The sequence below is a fragment of the Rhinolophus hipposideros genome (assembly GCF_964194185.1).
Source record: "Rhinolophus hipposideros genome assembly, chromosome: 5".
Lineage (NCBI taxonomy): Eukaryota > Metazoa > Chordata > Mammalia > Chiroptera > Rhinolophidae > Rhinolophus > Rhinolophus hipposideros.
The window spans coordinates 28,711,850-28,732,689 of NC_138051.1; the positions used below are offsets into that span (position 1 = coordinate 28,711,850).

General features: G+C 54.3%; 2 protein-coding genes across 17 annotated transcripts in view; both read left to right on the top strand.

Annotated features, from left to right (window-relative positions):
* The window catches only part of ACIN1 (apoptotic chromatin condensation inducer 1), a 31,360-nt gene extending 22,278 nt beyond the window's left edge, over nt 1-9,082 (top strand). For 3 of the 12 annotated variants that reach the window (XM_081047852.1, XM_081047857.1, XM_081047850.1), the window contains 10 exons: nt 3,136-3,178; nt 3,960-4,093; nt 4,193-4,345; nt 4,873-5,014; nt 5,330-5,475; nt 6,380-6,487; nt 6,625-6,732; nt 6,932-7,256; nt 7,370-7,470; nt 8,151-9,082. In XM_081047852.1, coding sequence (XP_080903978.1) covers nt 3,136-3,178; nt 3,960-4,093; nt 4,193-4,345; nt 4,873-5,014; nt 5,330-5,475; nt 6,380-6,487; nt 6,625-6,732; nt 6,932-7,256; nt 7,370-7,470; nt 8,151-8,477 — 1,587 coding nt within the window. In that variant the 3' untranslated portion in view covers nt 8,478-9,082. Of the gene's footprint in view, nt 1-3,135; nt 3,179-3,938; nt 4,094-4,192; nt 4,346-4,872; nt 5,015-5,329; nt 5,476-6,379; nt 6,488-6,624; nt 6,733-6,931; nt 7,257-7,369; nt 7,471-8,150 lie in introns of all 12 variants that reach the window. The other 9 variants (XM_081047855.1, XM_081047851.1, XM_081047848.1 and 6 more) reach the window with 5 other exon arrangements.
* Nucleotides 9,083-9,631: 549 nt separating this feature from the next.
* CDH24 (cadherin 24) lies at nt 9,632-20,823 on the top strand. Of its 5 annotated transcripts, none has more exons than XM_081047864.1 (14): nt 9,632-10,141; nt 11,442-11,590; nt 11,672-11,972; nt 12,277-12,457; nt 12,610-12,768; nt 12,841-13,008; nt 13,179-13,366; nt 13,763-14,016; nt 15,002-15,138; nt 18,216-18,337; nt 18,419-18,530; nt 18,776-19,024; nt 19,537-20,529; nt 20,616-20,823. In XM_081047864.1, the coding sequence occupies exons 3-13, from the start codon at nt 11,772-11,774 to the stop codon at nt 20,028-20,030; spliced, it is 2,265 nt and encodes a 754-aa protein (XP_080903990.1). In that variant the 5' UTR covers nt 9,632-10,141; nt 11,442-11,590; nt 11,672-11,771; the 3' UTR covers nt 20,031-20,529; nt 20,616-20,823. The 5 variants fall into 5 exon arrangements, with proteins under 5 accessions (XP_080903990.1, XP_080903987.1, XP_080903988.1 ...); XM_081047861.1 differs by having other exon boundaries at nt 9,633-10,141; nt 12,163-12,457; XM_081047863.1 differs by having other exon boundaries at nt 9,636-10,141; nt 12,163-12,457; nt 12,649-12,768.
* The last annotated feature ends 17 nt before the right edge of the window (nt 20,824-20,840 follow it).

Genomic DNA, 20,840 nt, shown 5'->3' on the forward strand with positions numbered 1-20,840 from the left:
TTATCACAGGAAAGTCAGTTAATGGTCCTTTATCTAAAACCCAGGCTCAGCTTTCCCTGCCACCTCCTCAAGCTTCTCCCTATGGTAACTCCTTTAGCTTTCCCTCCTTTTTAAAAGCCTGTTGTAGCTCAACGCCATCTAGTGGGCTTTGGTGGTTTTCAACTGACCAGCAATGCTGAGGAATTTTTGTTCCTCATCTGCCCCCCAGTGGTCTCATTGCAGAGATGTAGCTACTTAGAAGCCAGCACCTGGGGTGATCCTGAAGGCCCCCTCTACCTCCTTTTTTGGTGTATACATTATGTCCTGCATCCAATTCGGGGAGCTCCCCCCATCAGAGCCAGCGAAGTCTTCTTGGCTCTTAAAGTAATAGAGACAGAATTAGCGGGGCTTGGGAGTGGGGTAACAGGGTGGGAGGGACTGTTGTGTGTGTAGCCTTTCTTTGGTGTGTGTTGCGGGGGTGGGGGCCGGTGAAAGTGATTTGATGTGCAGAATATTATTTATTACAAGGTCCTTCTTCCCCGTAAAACTTTGTCCAAGTACCTCATGTACGGTAATCCGCCCGTAAAATATAACCCTGCCCAACTGGCCAATCGCTGATGCCGCCTCTTCCTCTGGACCCACCCGCTGCTACTGAGCTGCCCAGTCAGAGCCGAGTCTGCTATCCAGGTGTCTTGGCCAGAGGGGGGCATGTATATGGGATCCTGTGATGGGCCCCCTTTTGCCTCCCTGCCTTACATCAGGGGGCCAAGAAGAGCACTGTTCTGGAGAGACTTGTATTGAGAAAGCAAAAAAGCATTTGGAAAGGGGTGGACTTGCATCATCTCCCTTTTGGGACACCCCAAGAAGAGCTTGTGTCAGTGCTGGGGCGCCTGCCCACATGCCCTTACTCTTTTGAGGACAGTGGGTTGCCTTGTTTTCTACAGACTGTTGGGATCCCCATCTAGGGCACCAAGACGTCCTAAAGAGTCAATGTTTGTGATCACAGTGCCTTGCTGTAAAATACCGAGTGGGACTTGCGGCTTAAGCTGTGACGACTAGGAACCCTGCAGAGAAGTCTAGGGTCTGAGCCCAGGGATTTAATGCTGAGGACAGCCCAGCCATGTATCACCACTCGCTCATCAGATGGACTTCCCTTTGGTCCCTGTTGTCCATGGTGAAGGGCAGCATGTTGGTTGCTCCAACTTCTCCTCCATCCCTGGAGGCAGGGGCTCATCCATCCACCTGACTGGAACTACTGTCTCAGCTGGAGTTCCTGAGGAGATGCCACAGACAACTCTCAGAAGAAAAGCATTCTGACCTTGCTGCTGAATGTGTGCCAGGTTCTGGGGCTATCCACCTTCTACCCCCAGGCTGCCTTCATCAGAGGTTCCATGATCCCACTCGGTGAGAGGACCCCCTCCCCAGTTACAGGCAGAGGAGAAAGGGACTCTGGAGTCATCACCTGGATTCCAAGTATTGGGTGGTATTGCTGCATCTTGCCACTGGTGGACATAGGGTCCTGCCTGCCTCTCACGATAAAGGCCAGGACCATTCCTGCTACTCACAGGCCATCTCATGAGGGACTGCAAGATGATGCCCCTACAGGGCTGGGACTGATGTCTCTGCCCCTTTTCCCCCCTGTACCCCTCGCTGAGCCTGGTCACCACCAGTGAACTGTCTTGACATCATGGAAACTGGGCAGCGTCTCCCCACACGTTTCCCTCCCGCCCCCCCTGCGCCCCTGGGAGGACTCTGGCAGTGCCGTGCTGACCACCACGCCGTGCGCCCACCTTTTTTGCCAACCCAACCCCCCACCAATTGCACAGCGCCTAGCAGGGAGGGCTCATTCTGATTGGACCGGCGGTTGACTAGATACAGTACACAGTGAGGTGCGATTGGCTGAACTGAAGATCCCAGGTGTGAGATGGTACCTGGAACATTTGTCATATTCCTAGTTTATTTTCCTCTTTATTTTCTTCTTTTTTAATCTTTTATTTTAATTTCTTTATCTTTATTTTTCTGATTTCTTTATTTATTTGGTTCATGTTTTTCCTGTTTTAATTAAGACTTTTTTTTTCTCACTAACTTACCCATCGAGAGCGGCCTGGCTAGGGGTCAGACTGGCCCTTAACGGAGACCAAGGAGACTTGGTTAGATGACACAAATGGGGCTGGGGGGTGGATGAGGAAAGGAAATTTCATCAAGAGGGTCCTGCCTTACCCTTTAGAAGGGTGGTAGTTCTTAGTTTTTCCAGAAATAAGCATTAAATCTAAAAATGTTCTATTCCCCTTTTCTCTCTCTCCCTCTTCTTGCTCTGTCCATAGTCTTTCTCCCACTGAGTGTTCGGGATAGAAACTTGTTTGAAAGCAAGTTTGGAAGTTTCCAGTCCTTGGCAGAGCCCCTAAGGCTTAAGCCCTGCTAGGGGAGGAAACAGGCTCTGCTATAGCTCTGTACAGTGCTTGAAAAGTCTCAGACTCTCCCTAGGGACAGTCTACACTTCGTAAAAACCTCCCTTTACCAAAAAGAACTTTAAATTCTTTCTGCTGGCACTTGGCCCAGGAACCTCCTCTCCAGTGGGTCTGGTGTTACCCTTTTCCACAGTGTGGTGGAGGTCTGGGCAGTCTTGACAGTCCTAAGAACTCAAAGCCACTGGAAGTGGATGTCAGACTGGACATTGAGAAAAGGCAACTTACTCAAGTTGCCATCCCAAAGTTGGTTTTCCTAGTTTCCTCATGTTTTTCTCAAGTTAGCAAGGAAGACGTAGGAGGACTACGTGACCCAGTTCTGGGCACAGCTTGTTGGGCTTGGCGTCCTCCCACCCCATAGAGACAGTGGAAGAGGGCATGACCAACGGCTTTGAAGGGCTGGGAGGCTACTGAATTCCCCTTCCAGCTTATTTCTGGTTAAGCTAATACATAGATGTGGTATGCACTAGATGACTTTTCCCTGCTATGATGTTTGGTTTTATTTTTTTCTCTAACTTGCATTGATTCTGCTTCGTTTTTGCCGCTTCTGTTTTGGTCTCTGTCTGTCTCTGTGTCTCTCTCTCTCTGTGTCTTTGGAGCTTAAGCTAAGACTTCCTCATCTAACCTCCTTCCCCCCTCTCTGTGGGGTGTGTCTCTTTCTCTTTTTTTTCCCCTTTTCTTCTCTATACAGAGCTCGCTGCCCAAATCATTCAAGAGGAAGATCTCCGTTCTCTGTAAGTCTAGCCCCAAATCCCTGATAAAGGTCAGGAATACCATAAAAATCAGAGTTCATTGAGAAATAGATTCCCATTCTCTCTCAGTGGCACCCCTCCCGTCCCATGACCTTCACCCAGCAAGTGGATATTTTCTTGGCATATGTAGGGTTCCATTTTGGAATTCAAAACATTAGACAATCCCTATCATTTTTTCCCAGTCTTATATCTTCCTTTAATGAGGTACGCTGAGGTGTCTCACCATGTCTTGTCTAGTCCTACATGCATTTATTCTTTCAGATATATGAACCCTCAAAACCAGGAGTAGGTTTGTGGGACTCCTATATGCTTTATTCTAAGAGAGTGAGGAAATGAGAGTGCCCCACACCTCAAAGAGTAACATTTTTAACATTTTCCCGGTGAGGAACTATAAATTGACAAAAGCATAATAGATCTTTATAATTAACTTAGATTTTGGTAATCGCAGTCTTATTTTTCCTGCATTCCCTAATCCTTCTCAATCTGTACTCCCCAGTACTTGAGATATTTCTACCACTAAGAGTTTAAATTGCTCGCCAACCAAGTTACCTCTCCCTGTTGCCTTCAGAGATGAGTAGTTTTCATCTGTCAGGAAGTGGCTCCAGTCCTTTTATTGTTCACTCGGAAGCATGGTTTCCCCCATCCCCAAATACAATTCCCTTAAGTTTTACTAAAATTCCAGTCGAAGGCTGTGGGTGTGGTGGTGTGAACCAGCAGAAGGCCTGAGACCATCTAACTCTAGGGTCCTATTTCGTGGGGACAGCAGCTACCAAGGGGGTGCCAGCTGGAAACAGTGACACAGAGGGGGGCCAGCCTGGTCGGAAGCGGCGTTGGGGAGCCAGCACAGCCACCACACAGAAGAAACCCTCCATCAGTATCACCACTGAATCGCTCAAGGTGAGGTGGGAGGAGCCAGGGAAGGGAGGCTGAGGCACGTTGAGGTGTGGGAGTAGACATGGGCCCAGTGTAACGGGGTGGGGGGTATCTGTGTCCCAGAGCCTCATCCCCGACATCAAACCCCTGGCGGGGCAGGAGGCTGTTGTGGATCTTCATGCTGATGACTCCCGAATCTCTGAGGATGAGACAGAGCGTAATGGTGACGATGGGACCCATGACAAGGGGCTGAAAATATGCCGGACTGTCACTCAGGTAAGGCTCCTGCATCCCCGTGTTAGGGGAGGGGCAGTGGACGCAGAGCAGACAACTGAGGAACTAAGGTGGAGTTCTAAAGGAGAGCTCTTCCCGTCTGTGCAGAGGATTAGGTTAATTGGTCCTTTCGGGGGTCAGTGGACTACCAAATCTAACCTGTTGCCTGTAATAAAGGTTTATTAGAATGCAGGCACACCAGTTTATGTGGTCTTGCCTGTGGCTGCTCTGTGTTACAAAGGCAGAGTTGAATAGTTGCAACAGAAACTGTTTGGTTCACAAAGCCTACAATACTTACTATATTACCCTATGCAGAAACAAGTTGCAGACTTCTGCCTTAGTTTTCATCGTGGCAGAGTTGAGGCATTAACAACCCCAGGATCTGGCAGAGGTGAACTTAGTGATGAAATCTCCCCCAAGTTGGAAGGCACATGCTAGGTTGACTGTACCACCCTCTCTCCACCAGGAAACCAGAGGCTGAAAAGAAAGTGCCAGTGTTTAAGAATCCCTGTGTGTCTGACACTTTATAGGTAGTACCTGCAGAAGGCCAGGAGAATGGGCAGAGGGAAGAGGAGGAAGAGGAGAAGGAGCCGGAAGCAGAAGCCCCTGTGCCTGCCCAGGTTTCAGTAGAGGTGGCCTTACCTCCACCTGTGGAGCATGAAGTAAAGAAAGGTGGGTGAAGCATTAATGAGGGAAACCTTTCGACTCCCTGAATTCCCAGAGCACTTATTTGGACTTATTTCAATGTTTTCTTGCCTTTATTAAAATATTTTACCTGTCTTCTCTAACTCTCCTAGTTACTAAGCTACTTGAGGGCTAGGTTCCGATTTGTTTAATCTTTGAATCTCCATAATGAGATTAGCCTAGGCAATGCCTTGCACATTACTGCTGCTCAGCAGTCAGATGGAAGAGTGACTCCTGGGTAGGGATTTAAAAAAAAGTCCTGTTGCTCCCTGCTGAAAACCATTTGTGTGCTCTGTTTGATAGTGACTTTAGGAGATACCTTAACTCGACGTTCCATTAGCCAGCAGAAGTCTGGAGTTTCCATTACAATTGATGACCCAGTCCGAACTGCTCAGGTGCCCTCCCCACCCCGGGGCAAGATCAGTAACATCGTGCACATCTCCAATTTGGTAAGTTGCTGTTGACCACAGTGCACCCTTGGGGAGTGGTTAAGAGTGTGAGCTTTGGACTTACGCTTCTTAGGTTCCTGGATCTGCCAGTTACTCACTCATTGATTCTGAGCAAGTTACCATATTTTGCTGTGTATAATGCGCTCCCATGTATAATGCACACCCATGTTTTTGGGCCCAAACTTTCAGGGGGAAAAATCTTTAGTTTTAATTTTTAATTCAATATTTATTTGTTTACATTTAGGTACATGTTTTTTGTATTATAAAGGAATTTTAACATTTTTTTTAACATACTATGGTATAAGAAATTTTATGTAGCAAGTTACAAAACATAAGGATAGATACAAGGCACAAGAAATGTTATATACAGGAAACAAATTTATGATATTCACGCCTCAGGAGGCCAAGAACTCTTCGTGTTACAAATTCGCCGTAAATTCAGTAAAACCTATTATCTTATTTCAGGGTATTGTTTTGCGTATGGGTATCGTTATTGATTTCTAGAGTTACGCTTTTAACTCATAAACATAAAAGAATTAAAAACGTTTATAAAGATACGGAGTTAGTACTGCCCACGTATAACGTGCGTCCTTATTTTTCCCTCACAAATTTGGGCAAAAAAGTGTGCATTATACATGGCACAAATATCTCACAACCTGTCTCCTCATCCAAAAAATGTATCACCCTACAGGTGTGTCTTGAGGATTTGCAGATGGCCTGGCACATAACACCTCTCTTAGTGTTACCACTCTTCTCACATTCCTACTGGAGGGTTCCTAACCTCTGCCCTCACCCAAACTTTGAAGCTATACTCCTGTGACAGCAGCTTGGGAACTTTTAAAACTAGTTACATGAGTATTGTTCTGTCTTCTTTAAGACCCTGAAACTCCATCTCCTTTGGCAGGTCCGTCCCTTCACTTTAGGCCAGCTGAAGGAGTTACTGGGGCGCACGGGAACCCTGGTAGAAGAGGCCTTCTGGATCGACAAGATCAAGTCTCATTGCTTTGTCACGGTGAGGGGCAGAAGCTAGCTCTCTAGGTTGTGGCTTATGTTTCCTTTTGCGACCAATGTGGGCAGCAGATTTGAGGGTTGTGGCAAGTGGGGGGATTGAAGGCCTCTTGTGACCCCTCTGCCTTCTCCCTCCACCAGTATTCAACAGTAGAGGAAGCAGTTGCCACCCGCACAGCTCTACATGGCGTCAAATGGCCCCAGTCCAATCCCAAATTCCTCTGCGCGGACTATGCTGAGCAAGATGAGGTAAGAAACCTGAGGAGGAGGAGGGAAAGGGGTGGGGAGTCCATCCTCTCCTGAGATTCCTTCTCCCTCTCCTCCCTCCCCTTTGGTTCCTTTATTTGAACCGTGGGCTCCAAGGTCTCTGTCCCCTGGTACCTGGGCTCCTTCAGTGGGAATGATGTCATCTCCATCCTTACTGCCCTTCTCCGTCCTCTATCCATAGCTGGATTATCACCGGGGCCTCTTGGTTGACCGTCCCTCTGAAACTAAGACAGAGGAACCAGGGGTACCACGGCCCCTGCACCCCCCACCACCGCCACCCATCCAGCCGCCACAGCACCCCAGGGCAGAGCAGAGGGAGCAGGAGCGGGCAGTGCGGGAACAGTGGGCAGAGCGGGAACGGGAAATGGAGCGGCGGGAGCGAACTCGATCAGAGCGTGAATGGGATCGGGACAAAGTTCGAGAAGGGCCACGATCTCGATCGCGGTCCCGTGACCGCCGCCGCAAGGAACGTGCAAAGTCTAAAGAAAAGAAGAGTGAGAAGAAAGGTACTTAGTTGTGAGGGCACATATACCCACTGGTAAATGGGCAAGGTACCCAAATGGGAGGGGACATGGTCCTGTGCATTAAATTAAGTCTCGTTCACTTTCTTCCACCTCAGAGAAAGCTCAGGAGGAACCACCCGCCAAACTTCTGGATGACCTTTTCCGTAAGACCAAGGCAGCTCCCTGCATCTACTGGCTTCCGCTGACTGACAGCCAGGTGAGCGCTGGCCTTCCTGTCCTGCTCAGAGCCCGAGCCAGGCTGGGGCAGGCGTGGGGCGAGTCACGAGATGCCAGAGTGAGGCGGCTCAGGGATGGGCTTAGGGGAGTAAGGGAGGAAACTAAGCATCACAGAAGACAGCTTTAGAAGCAGTGGATGAGTCTGCCCTAGGGAAGCCAAAGCCAAGAGGAGGAAGGGAGACACAGAGACAGGAACTGTGTGTATCTCACCACACGTCTTGGAAATTGACTTCCGGTAGGTGAGAAATCCATGTTTTATAAACTCACCCATTTTTCTTTTATAATTTGTAGGGTCTTTTTTGCTTTTTAAAGTTTCTTTGTGACAAGCCTTTCGGGAATTTTAGGCTTATGCTACTTGACTAACAAGTTTTTGTTCACATGTGGACAGCTCCTAGGAAAATAGCCAGAGACCGGGCACGGGTGGTACCGCTACCTGTCATGAAACACTTAGAGGAACTGGGGCTCTGAGACAAGGGTAGATGTGATTGCCCAGGCAGCGTGCGAGCGCTCACACACGCGTGCACACACACTTCCTGCTTAGCAGCACAGTTGACAGTGACCCTGAGCTAGGAGTGCCATGTGCAGGTGCGGGTAGACACAGCAGGACTGATGTGAGCTGGGCTGAGATGCCTATTCTCCGCTTCTGCGTGCCTGCTGCAGATTGTTCAGAAGGAGGCAGAGCGGGCTGAACGGGCCAAGGAGCGGGAGAAGCGGAGAAAGGAGCAAGAAGAAGAAGAGCAAAAGGAGCGTGAGAAGGAAGCAGAGCGGGAGCGGAACCGACAGCTGGAGCGGGAGAAGCGTCGAGAGCACAGCAGAGAGAGGGACCGGGAGAGAGAGAGGGAACGCGAGCGGGACAGGGGGGATCGAGACAGAGATAGGGAAAGGGACCGGGAACGAGGCAGGGAGAGGGACCGCAGAGACACCAAGCGCCACAGCAGGAGCCGGAGTCGGAGCACACCTGTGCGGGACCGGGGTGGGCGCCGCTAGCCCAGGGGACGCACGGGAGAGCTGCAGGCATCCGCCACCCTGCTCCAGGAGGGGGGGAGAGGGCAGACAAGGCCACAGAGGGAAAGGTACAATCTCTACCACCCTGGAACCAGGGGTCTTTCACACCATTTGCCCCCAGTATGGCTGCTACCTGTCCCCACATACCAAATGGAGCAGTGGCCATCTTCCCCCTTTACCCGCCATAACCTATCTCTTGGGATTTAGCCCTCTCCTCTCATTTCCCCGTGAAGTCTGAGAGGGAAGAGCTAGATTAGGGAGGAATGTGGTTGGTCCAGAGGCGAGGAACAGCCAGGAGCCCCAAACCTCTTTCATTTTTCCTCCATCCTGCTCACCACCTCCTTTGGATACTCACAGCCTCCTCTTGGGAACAGTTGGGGCCAGGACTGGGTCACCTATGAGCTGAATCAGCATCTCCTGAGTCCCAGGGCCCCTGCAGTTCCCAGTCTCTTCTGTCCTGCAGCCCTTGCCTCCTCACCGGTTCCACTTTATATCCACCTTTTTCTTTTGTTCAATTTTTATTTTTATTTTTTTTATTATTAAATGATGTGGTCTATGGAAATAATAAAAATCTGACTTAGTTTTAACTAGTGTGTGAGTGGCTTTCCTTGGGCAGGGCCTGGGTGAGAGCCAAAATGAAGAGGCTGGAAGTAGAGCCAGCGTTGCTTGCATTCCATACTTGTTGAGGCAGCCTGCTGCTTCCTGGAGCCCGGCTGCCCTCCATCCCCTTCCCTGCCTTGGCTCAGACCACACCACAGCTGTAGGGTTACCTCACCGGAGGGTAGAGGGGAAGACCCCGTGGGTTCGTTCTGGGTGCCTCGGCTACAGGCACTTGGTCACCTGCTTTTCACCTTCAAGGTACCTCCCACAACTGCCACCAGGGGGCGGCAGCCGCTGTCGATTAGCGCCAGTAAATGAGCTTCCCAAAAAGGCTCCAGTCCCCACCTCTGTACCCTCCCGCCGATGTCGTGCATTAGTCCCTGACCTGTTCCCTGGGCCCAGCCCGCGGATTCCCTGGCCCCTTGTGCCGCTCTGAAGCGCATCCCAGCCAGCCCGCTACCGTTCCCTGTACGGGCTCCCCAAGCGCCGCCGTCTTGCGGTCGGGATCCATACCAGCCTCCAAGGCCGGTCCGCGAGTGGGAGCCGGGCGTCTCCGCAGTAGCTTCTAATTCCCCGCCTCGCGGTGCTCTCGCGCTTCGCCCCGCTGCGGGGGCGTGGGGGCCGGGCCGTTAGCGCTCCCGGGTGCACCCTCCCCGCTAGCTCTGGGGACGTGGCCTGGACGTCCTCCCGGCCCGAGTGCCAGGCCGGGCGCTGCGGGCCGGTCCCGGGAGGAGCGGCGCATCTGTATGCGCCCGGCAGCCCGGCAGCGCCGCCCCCGCCTCCGCCCCCGCCGCGCGGGCCGGGCTGGCCGGGGAGGGTCGGAGGCTGAGCTCCTCTCCCGCGCGGCACGGAGCCGCCTCGCTCCTCCGCAGGCGGAGCCTCCTTCCCCCGCCCCCTCCGTCTCGCTCCCTTGTTCTCGCCGGGGCCGCTCAGACCTGCAGCGGAGCCGCGGCGCCCGCTAGGATCGGCACGGGGCTGCGCCCCCGGGACCCGGCGACCGGGGTGGGGGGCGCTCCCCGCCGGACTGGGCCCCTCGACGCTGCCAGGTAAAGGCCTGCCCTGGAGCCGGGGGTCGGGGGTCCGCGAAGGGGCAGCAGGGGGTCCGCAGCCTGCGGGTGTCTTCAGAGCGGTGCGCTCCGCTCCTGGGAGCCCACTGCCGGCTCCCTTCTCCCGCGCTCTACCTCTCCCTTCTTCCCTCGCCCCTCCTGCCCTCTTTTTCCCCATTTTACTCTCCCTTAGTGTCTTTTCACTCTGCCTTCTCTCTGCCTGTTTGCTGTCTCTGCCCCTTCCCTCCGTCTCCCCCGCCCTTCTCTCTCCCTGTTGCCCTGTCTTTCCTCATCTCCACTTGCTTTTTGCCTTTTTCTTCTTCTACCTTGCTCTCCTTTCCTGTCTGTTTTTCCTTTTCCCACTCCCCTTCCTTTCCTCTCCTCGTCCCTTCCAGCTATCCTGTTTCCCACTCCTCCATCCTTTTCCTTCTCCTCGTCCCGCCTCCCTCTCTGGTCCCCGGCTTCCCCCCGGCGTCCCTCTTCCCTCGGGAGGGAAAGGGTTGTCAGGTGTGTGCCTGCTCTGGGGGAAGAGAGGTGCAGCCACAGCTACCTGCGGATCCCCTCACCCACCCCAGGAGGGGAGGGAGGAGACAGTAGTGGTAAGGGTCCTCTCTAGCACCCTTCCCGCAGCCCCTCCTAGCCACCCACTTTCCCAGAAAGAAGTTCCGGCGGCCTGGTCTGACCCATGCAGCCAAGGGCTGCCCTGCCTGCCTCTCACGCGCAGAAGCCCCTCTGCCCCCACCCACCCGTTCCCCAGCCTGGTACCTATGACTCCTGTCTGCCTTTCAGACACCAGGCTGCTTCCTTTGACCTCTCCTTCTGTCTCTGACTGCCATTCTGTCTCTGTCTCTGCTGGACAGTCCCTGAGTCTTGGTTTCACCCTCCATCACTGTTGTGTCTCTAGCCTCTGAGTCTGCCTCTTCCCCTTCCCCAGTCTCCTGGCTCTACTCCCTCTTCTTTCAGTTCTGCGCCGCCCCCACCCCCGCCCCCAACTCTGCCTCCTGAGCCCAGTCGCCCTTCAAGGACTTAAGCTGGCAGTGTGGGTTGGGGGCAGTTTCTGGAGCGCTGGGTTCCTGCTGAGGAGGAGGGACTTTCACAGGCTCTCAAGCCTGTCTTAGGCTACACTCAGCCTGACCCTGGAAACCTGAGACCACATCTTCACGAATCCCAACCCCTGGGTTTCTAAGCCTTTCTGGGATAGCTCCCATCTCCTCCAGCCCCCTGCTGCCAAACCTGGGGGGATAGGGGCCAGATGGGGTTTCAAGCCCTCCCAGCATCCCCTCTCCTGTTTTCCACTCAGCTTCTCTACTCAGAGTTGACTGGCCAGAGGTTTACCAGCTTGGTGGGCTGGAAGTGAGTGCAGGCAGAGCCTGGGTGGAGGGAAGGACCAGACTGTGTGTTCTCTGTCTGCGTCTGCGTTCTGGGCAGTGGGTGTCTCGCTCCTTAGAGGTCAGCTCTTCAACATTTACCTCTGGGGGGGGCGGGGGTGTTAAGGGTTTCCTTGACCCTGAACAGCTACCTGTCCTGCAGGTGTGGACCCATGGGGTAGCCCCAGCTGTGCCCGTCTGCCCCAGCCAGCTCATGCCTCAGCATCTGGGGCAGTGAGTAGAGCCCCAGCTGGAGCCAAAACATGTGGGGCCTGATGAGGCTCCTGCTGGCCTGGTTGGGTGGCTGGGGCTGCATGGGGCGCCTGGCAGCCCCAGCCCGGGCCTGGGCAGGCCCCCAGGGAGGCTCAGGACCAGCACGGCTGCGGACCCGAAGGAGTTGGGTATGGAACCAGTTCTTCGTCATTGAGGAATATGCTGGTCCCGAGCCTGTCCTCATTGGCAAGGTAAGGGTCGGGCCCTCCCGTGGCGGCCCCGACTCTCCAGCCGCTTAGGCTGTGCCCTACAACTTCCTTACTTCTGCAATGACCTTGGTCCCTCAGGATTCCCAACACTCCACCCAGTCCTAGACTTACACTCTTTAACCTTCTGTCCCTGTGTGTGAAACCCACTACCATTTTCCCCTGACCCCTACAGCTGCACTCAGATGTGGACCGGGGCGAGGGGCGCACCAAGTACCTGCTGACCGGGGAGGGGGCAGGCACTGTATTTGTGATTGATGAGGCCACAGGCAATATCCATGTCACCAAGAGCCTGGACCGGGAGGAGAAGGCACAGTATGTGCTCCTGGCGCAAGCTGTGGACCGAGCCTCCAACCGGCCCCTGGAGCCCCCCTCAGAGTTCATCATCAAGGTGCAGGACATCAATGACAATCCCCCCATCTTTCCCCTCGGGCCCTACCATGCCACCGTGCCCGAGATGTCCAATGTCGGTGAGTACCCCAACTCTGAATACCCCACATCCCCTCTCTTGGAGTACCCTCTCCTCTCCTTTCCCCATTGCTTTCTGCCCCAGAACCCACCTCCTTCAACTCAGCCCCGCTCATGTCTGGGTCCCCCTCATCTGCTGTTCTTCCCCACCCAGCCCTGTCCCTGCTGAGTGGGGTGTCGGGATCCCCCACAGGGACATCCGTGATCCAGGTAATTGCTCATGATGCCGATGATCCCAGCTACGGGAACAGCGCCAAGCTGGTGTACACTGTGCTGGATGGACTTCCTTTCTTCTCTGTGGACCCCCAGACTGGTGAGAACAGAGCTCAGGAGTGGTGGGGCAGCCATGGGAACAGGCACCCCCTGACCCCGTGTCTCTCCCAAGGAGTCGTGCGTACTGCCATCCCCAACATGGACCGGGAGACACAGGAGGAGTTCTTGGTGGTGATTCAGGCCAAGGACATGGGCGGCCACATGGGGGGGCTGTCGGGCAGCACTACAGTGACGGTCACCCTCAGCGATGTCAACGACAACCCCCCCAAGTTCCCTCAGAGTAAGGGGCCAGTGCTGCAGCCTGAGCCATCCTTTGACCACCCCACCCCTCTGGAGAAGCCTTCCATCCCCACCCTTCCCCCAGCCAGGACCCTGGGAGAAGGAAGTACTGGGGGAGGGAGGAGGACTGGGGACCTCTCTAAGAATGTCTCCCCTCCATCTATCCCCAAGGCCTGTACCAGTTCTCTGTGGTGGAGACAGCTGGGCCGGGTACCCTAGTGGGCCGGCTGCGAGCCCAGGACCCAGACCTAGGGGACAATGCCCTCATGGCATACAGCATCCTGGACGGGGAGGGGTCCGAGGCCTTCAGCATCAGCACAGACACCCAGGGTCGAGATGGGCTCCTCACTGTCCGAAAGGTTAGCCTCCTGAGTTAAGGCTTGCAGCCTCACTCCTGCCGCCCGCCCCCAGGATATACTTCTAACTGGTCTAGAACAGACTCAGGACCATATGTGGGAGCTTAGAGGTCATGGTCACCACCTCATCTTTCAGATGAGGGGGTTTGGGGCCCAGATGGGGGGAGTGATTGACTCAAGACTCTTCATATAGTGAGTCTGTGGGGCACACATAGAGTTACCCGCTAAATCATCTGTCCCCACCCTTGACCACCAAGGCCACAGCCCCTCTGGTGCCACCTCTCCTCTGAAGAGAGCTAAGCACTGGATGCGTGTGGGGAAGGGACTCCTCACCTTCTGGGAGCCTAGGTCTGCCTTGGTTTCCATATATCTCAGTCACTCCACCTTCCCTCACCACAGCCCCTAGACTTTGAGACCCATCGCTCCTATTCCTTCCGTGTGGAGGCCACCAACACACTCATCGACCCAGCCTACCTGCGGCGAGGGCCTTTCAAGGACGTGGCCTCAGTGCGCGTGGCTGTGCAGGACGCCCCAGAACCACCCGCCTTCACCCAGGCTGCCTATCACCTGGCAGTGCCTGAGAACAAGGCTCCTGGGACCCTGGTGGGCCAGGTCTCAGCCACTGACTTGGACTCCCCAGCCAGCCCGATCAGGTGAGGGGGGTGCGGGGGGTGGGGGCCGAGGTCGGGGGGCAGGACCAGGGCCAGGCCTGCAGAAAGGTGCCGGCTGGCAGGCTGGCCCCACAGAGGATGAGCCTCTTTTACAGCAAATCACACTCGCCTCCTGGCATCCTGGCAGAGGTCTTCCTCCCTGAAGGCCTGGGGCCAGGGGAAGGCTGGGGGACCTGGCTAAGTACTCCCCAACTCTCCACCCGTCCCTCCGGGTAGACAATCGTGGCGCCTCCTGACCGCAGTGCAAGCAGATGTCATCTCATCTGCTGATCCTTGATCGCTGTCACTACTGGTGGCGCCCTGAGTGCTTCACGCTTTACCCACTTGGTGGCATTTAATTCTCACAACTGCCCAGTGAAGTAGGTGTTTTCATCACCAGTTGTTTGGGAGGCTAGGCCCTGAGAGGTTAAGTATCTTGCCTAAAGTCACCCAATCAGTAAGTGGGATTCACGCCTGGATTAACTGCCTCGAGAGCCACTCTTCCTACCTCCCAGCCAGCCTCCCTGTCGCAGCACGGAGGGAGGTGCTGGTATCGTTCCCATTTTGTGGTTGAGAAACCAGAAGTGAAACCACTTGTCCAAGGTGGCACAGCTGGTCTGCCGCAGAGCCAGGCTAAATACAGGTCCCAGGGTCCCCCGAACAGAAACCAGCGTCTGAAAGACAGAGAGTGTCTCCCTCCTTCCACCTCTCTTTGTCTCTCTCCCCCACCCCCAGGAAACCTAGTCCCCTAATTCTCAGGACAGGTGTTTAATGTTGATGACTTCCCAGGGATATTTGTCTTGTAAGGGGACTCTATGTGAATTATGGCTCTTAGGTGTGTGGGGCAGGTTCTGCCCCAGGAGCTCGCGCCCTCTGCCCAGATGAGCCATGATGCCCAGCAAGGGGAAGGAACAGAAGGGAGGGAGGAAAGGAAAGAAGGAGGAAGCCCTGCTTCCAGACAGCCCCAGCGAGGCTCTGTCTTCCCCAGATACTCCATCCTCCCCCACTCGGATCTGGAGCGCTGCTTCTCCATCGAGCCTGAGGACGGCACCATCCGCACGGCAGTGCCCCTGGATCGTGAGGCTCATGTTTGGCACAACCTCACAGTGCTGGCCACAGAGCTCGGTGAGGAGTCCTGGGCTCCCAGAGTGTCCGGGAGAAGGCAGCAGCCTCCTGGCACAGGGCTGCCCTGAGCATGGGGCTGGGGGAGAGAGGTTACTGCCATCAAACCTTCATCAGTGTACTGGGTCCCCAGCCTGGAGCGTCCCCACTCAGCAGGCCTCCTACTCTCCTACTCTCCTAGGCTGAGCTGTGCTGAGCACAGTGGGTCTGCCTGAGCAGTCCCCTGACCTTAAACTCACTCCCATACCTGAAAATAAACCTAACCTCATGTAGCTCCCAAGTGCTAATGAACCTCAACCTGCACCCTGGCAGACCCTGCCCTGCCCACTCTGTTTCAGGCTGAAGAGGGGGTGGCCAGGGAAGGACTGGGCACTTCCTCTGGGGGATGATTGAAGGGCCCAGCAGTCGCTCCCAGAAAAACCCTTTCGGGGAGCCCTCCAGGTAGAGAACACTGGCCCCTCTCCTGCCCCTGTTAGTCACCAATCAGTTACCAGTCACCAGCAGCATGGTTCAGCTGCCTTTGGGCAGCTCTGGCCCATGGAGGCAGGGAGAACCCTCCCCTCTGTGAGTCTCTTCTTATCACCCCTGCTCATGCTGCAGGGTGTCCTACGTTTGCTGTGTCCTGTCTATGGGAGTTGTCACTGTGTGTGTAGATGTTTGTACATGTCAGTGAAAAGCTATATATACCAGGGGTGCCAAAAATATATATATACACGACTTGTATTCATCGTTTGCTATTGGTATGTATTGAGTATTACAATTTTAATATAGTTTTTTTCCTTTCTTAATATGTGTATACATGTTTTTGGCACCCTCTGTATGTGTGGCTGTGCACTTATGAGTATGTATAATTCCATGTGTGTGAAAAATACATATGCATACATACATATTTGTGAATATATGTCTGTCACTGGATATATATGTGTATATAGTTGAGTGTGTAGAATTACATTTACGTTATTTGTGCATATGAGGTCAGACAATTAAGTTCACAAACTTGTTGCAATGATGTTGCTAAACTTTTTTGATATCAGAGGTATTATTCATTATGAATTTGTACCAACTGGACAAACAAGTTATTTGGAAGTGCTGAAAAGGCTGCGTGAAAAAGTTAGATGAAAACGACCTGAACTTTTCACCAACAATTCATGGCTCTTGCTCAGGACAATGCACCAGCTCACAGGGCACTGTCTGTGAGGGAGGTTTTAGCCAGTAAACAAATAACTGTATTGGGACACCCTCCCTACTCACCTGATCTGGCTCATAGTGACTTTTTTCTTACCCAAAGATAAAGGAAATATTGAAAGGAAGACATTTTGATGATATTCAGGACATCAAGAGTAATACAATGACAGCTCTGATGGCCATTCCAGAAAAAGAGCTCCAAAATTGCTTTGAAGGGTGGACTAGGCGCTGGCATCAGTTCATAGCTTCCCAAGGGGAGTGCTTTGAGGGTGACTGTAGTGATATTCAGCAGTGAGGAATGGAGCACTTTTTCTAGGATGAGTTTGTGAACTTAATTGTCAGAACTCGTATGTGTAATTGGATGTATATAGTGATAGGTACAAGTAGCTGGTTGTATCTATTGTTTTGCATATGTGAGTGTTGGTGGACAGATAATAATTTATTACTTATTGTGTATCAGGCGCTGGTCTAAGTACCAAACATGGATTCATTCATTAAATCATCACCACAAGTTTATGAGGGAGGTATGATTATTTCCCCATTTTACAAGGAGGAGACTCAGGCAAAGAGAAGTTAAGTAACTTCCCAAGGTCACAAAGAGATGAAGTGTTAGAGCCAGCAGACCCAGTCAGGCTGCAGGATGTGAGCTGTTATTTCCTCCCCCATACTGCTCTCATATGTGTTGAATTATACATATATAGGTTGTGTTTATGTCCATGCAGCTGTGTGTCATATGACAGTGCATGTGCGTCCATCCCTAAGTGTCCCTGTGTGTATATGTGCGTATGTATAGTGTGTGTTGTGGCTGCCTGTGTGTTCGTAGCCCTGTGTGTTTGTTGCCCTTCACTGTCTTCTCGCCCTTCTGCCAAATCATGCTCCTCCTGGAATCCCGATATCAACTAGCAGGCCCTGGGCCCTCACTGCAGTGAAAGAATGGACCCCAGCTCCATCCTGCCTCTGGGGTACCCCAGACGCTTTAGCCAGGCAGTGCCCTCAGCTTCCTCACCAGGCTGTGACTTCAGGGCCAGCTAGTTCTCCCCTGCCAGAGGGAGAGACTAAAGGAACAGGAGGCTCAGCCTGGGAAAGGTGAGCGCCAGGGTGGGCAGGGACTCACATTTTCCGTTCCCTTTTGGGTTGCAGTTGCAGTGAGGAGTAAGGCAGGGTAACGTTGGGGAGCCAGCTGATGAGGGAGGGGAGTAGAGGGACCTGCGTCTGCCTGTGATGCCCAGGCCAGCTGGCTCTGCACCCCGTATGTCATGCAGCTCCTCCCTTCCCAAGACCACTCTAAGTGATACTCATTGCTGCACCACAGCCTTCCAGACCTCTGATGGTGTGCGTGCGTGTGTGTGTGCGTGCGTGCGTGCGTGCGTGCGTGCGTGTGTCCTCCCACTGATGCTGTGCATGAAAATGCATTCCGTGGATCTTGGGGGCGGGGGGTGATGCTGCATTTACTCTGTATATCGAACATCCATTTCATGTATTTGTTTTCAATGCTGAGTGTCCTTTGACTATATGGTGTGAATGTGTTTATGTATTTCATGGCTATTGTCTGCATGCAACTTGTATGCATCTTCTGTCCACCTTTCACTTACGGTGCTTGTGCCCTGCATGTGGGTTATTCTTTGTGTGTATCATGGGTGCTACATTTCTGTTGAATGTATGCTGTGTTTTGCACATATCTTGGGCACTACATGAATGTTGTAACCACTTGGTATTGTTCCATTCATTTCACGTTGTTTGCTGCTTGCAATTGCATGCATATTTCCTGTATCACATATGCGTGCTATGGTGCTATGTGCTGCATGGGGCATCCATGCCCATGCACCATGTGTATTGTGTGTAAACTGTGTTGTGTGTGCGTGTGTGGGGTGTATGTGTTCATGTTCTGGCTTCAGACAGCTCCGCACAGGCCTCTCGTGTGCAAGTGGCCATCCAGACCTTGGATGAGAATGACAACGCTCCCCAGCTGGCTGAGCCCTACGACACTTTCGTGTGTGATTCTGCAGCCCCTGGCCAGGTGAGCTGCTGAGACAGAGGGGTTGGGACCTCAAGGCCTCCAGCTGCCCTCTCCATACAAGGCCTGTCTTCTTCCTCACAGCTGATTCAGGTCATCCGGGCCCTGGACAGAGATGAAGTCGGCAATAGTAGCCGTGTCTCCCTTCAGGGTCCTCTGGGCCCTGATGCCAACTTCACTGTTCGAGACAACCGAGGTGGGTGGTCTCCTACAACCAGGCCCAGGCCTGCCTCCTACCTCCTCTCCTCCTGCACCACCCCCAGCCCAGCCTGCCCGACCCTGCCCACCCCTCTGGGCCATCCACCTAACAGAAACTAGATGTAGATTTGCACATATTTGCTCATTGTAAACCTTCCTCATGGGAAGCTGTCTCCATACGATAGACTGACCCTATTGGGAAGGTGTCCCAGGAGGTGCCCTAACACCTTCTCTCTCCCACAGATGGCTCTGCCAGCCTGCTGCTGCCCTCTCGCCCTGCTCCACCTCGCCAGGCCCCGTACCTGGTTCCCATAGAACTGTGGGACTGGGGGCAGCCAGCACTGAGCAGCACCGCCACAGTGACTGTCAGCATGTGCCGCTGCCGGCCTGATGGCTCTGTGGCTTCCTGCCGTCCTGAGGCTCAGCTCTCACCCACTGGGCTCAGCACCGGGGCCTTGCTGGCCATCGTCACCTGTGTGGGCACCTTGCTTGGTGAGTCAGGCTACAGTGGGACATAGATGTGGGGTCCAGGCTTTCGGGAGGGTGGAGAGGAATCAGGACCCTGGACATAGGGAAATCCCCCCGGGGCCTTGAAGGAACTCTGGTGCCTGGACCATGCCACTGCCTGAGGCATCCAAGAGAAAAGCTCTGGCCTCCTATCCCTGACCTGCGGATCTGTAATGACAGTAACAAGCCATAAAAACTGTTTATTGAGCCTCGACTCTGGGCTACATGTGTCACTGGGCACATCACTATGGTATTTCATTGCATCCCTTCAACAGCCCTGAGAAGTAAATGCTTTCCCTATTTTCCACACAAGCAGTCAAAGGGTCAGAGAGGTTCCAAGAAGTTAGGCAGCTTGGCGTGGTCACACAGCGAGTAAGGGGTGAAGTCAGGGTTCACAGGTTTGCCAGCTGTCAGAGCCAGGGCTTGCCACCCCTAGTCCACACCACCTCGTCTGTAACCCAACCGTCTGCCCCGTGCCTCTGCGGCCTCTCCTCCAGCCCTGGTGGTGCTCTTCGTGGCCCTGCGGCGTCAGAAGCAGGAAGCTCTGATGGTGCTGGAGGAGGAGGACGTCCGCGAGAACATCATCACCTACGATGACGAGGGTGGCGGCGAAGAGGACACGGAAGCCTTCGACATCAGCGCCCTGCAGAACCCCGACGGGGCGGCCCCGCAGGCCCCCGGGCCGCCCGCGCGCCGCGATGTGCTGCCCCGGGCCCGGGCGCCGCGCCAGTCCCGGCCGCCCGGCCCCGCCGACGTGGCGCAGCTCCTGGCCCTGCGGCTCCACGAGGCAGACGACGACCCCAGCGTGCCGCCCTACGACTCGGTGCAGGTGTACGGCTACGAGGGCCGCGGCTCCTCCTGCGGCTCCCTCAGCTCCCTGGGCTCTGAGGCGGGCGGCGCCCCTGGCCCCGCGGAACCGCTGGACGACTGGGGGCCGCTCTTCCGAACCCTGGCCGAGCTGTACGGGGCCAAGGAGCCCCCAGCCCCATGAGAGCCAGCCAGCCTGCCCGCAGAGGTGGGGTAGCCTGCACAGGCCCTCTGAGTGAGCCCCTCGGGGCCCAGGCAGGCGGCAGCAAGAAGGGGCCCAGGCTCCTCCCTTCCCTGTGTCCCTCCTCCCAGCTCCCCCAGGGCAACCTCCTTCTCACCTCCTTCCTCCTGAGTTGTCTGACTGTCCAGGGATCTCTGTCTGGACCACTCTCCCTGTCTGGGTCTGGGATGAGTGGCTCCAACTCTGAATCTCTCTGTTCTGTCACTGTGATTCCACTTTCTCCGTGGCTGTTTTTGTCTCTCGGATTCTAAATCTCTCCCATATGCTCTCTCTGTCTCCCTTGCCCCCACACATGTGCTCCGTGTCGGTCTGCCCACATCTGCCCCCGTTCTCTCTGGGTCCCTGTGACTGGCTTTTTGGTTTTTTCTGTTGTCCATCCCCAAAGCAAGAGAAACTTCCAGCCACTGCTGCCCACCCTCCTGCAGCGGATGTTCTGCCCCAGGTCAGTGCCCATAAACCGTGTGGGGCACTGGTGGTCCAGAGCCCTCCCCACATGCCACCTGTAACCGGGCTCTCCTGTCTTTACAGTCCTGCCCGCATGGTTCCATCCATCACTCACGGCCTCATCCTGGCTCTACTGGCCTCCAGCAGAGAGAGGGAGCCAGCCAACCTCCCAGGGAAGAGCTCCAGCCCCCCACGTGGCCGCCTCCCTGGAGCTCTGCCCTCCTGTTGGCTTCCCAGCTCTGGGCATTGTCCTACATGCTTCCCAGGCCCTAGGGGGAGGGGAAGGGAAGGAAAGGGGGAGGCAGTTGG

Coding starts and splice junctions, on each gene's coding strand:
- CDH24 (XM_081047861.1), top strand. CDS start 11,772: ATGTGGGGCCTGATGAGGCTCCTGCTGGCCTGGTTGGGTGGCTGGGGC. Junction 13,009..13,178: donor CCCCCCCAAGTTCCCTCAGA/GTAAGGGGCCAG, acceptor TCTATCCCCAAG/GCCTGTACCAGTTCTCTGTG. Junction 15,139..18,215: donor AGTGCTGGCCACAGAGCTCG/GTGAGGAGTCCT, acceptor TTCTGGCTTCAG/ACAGCTCCGCACAGGCCTCT.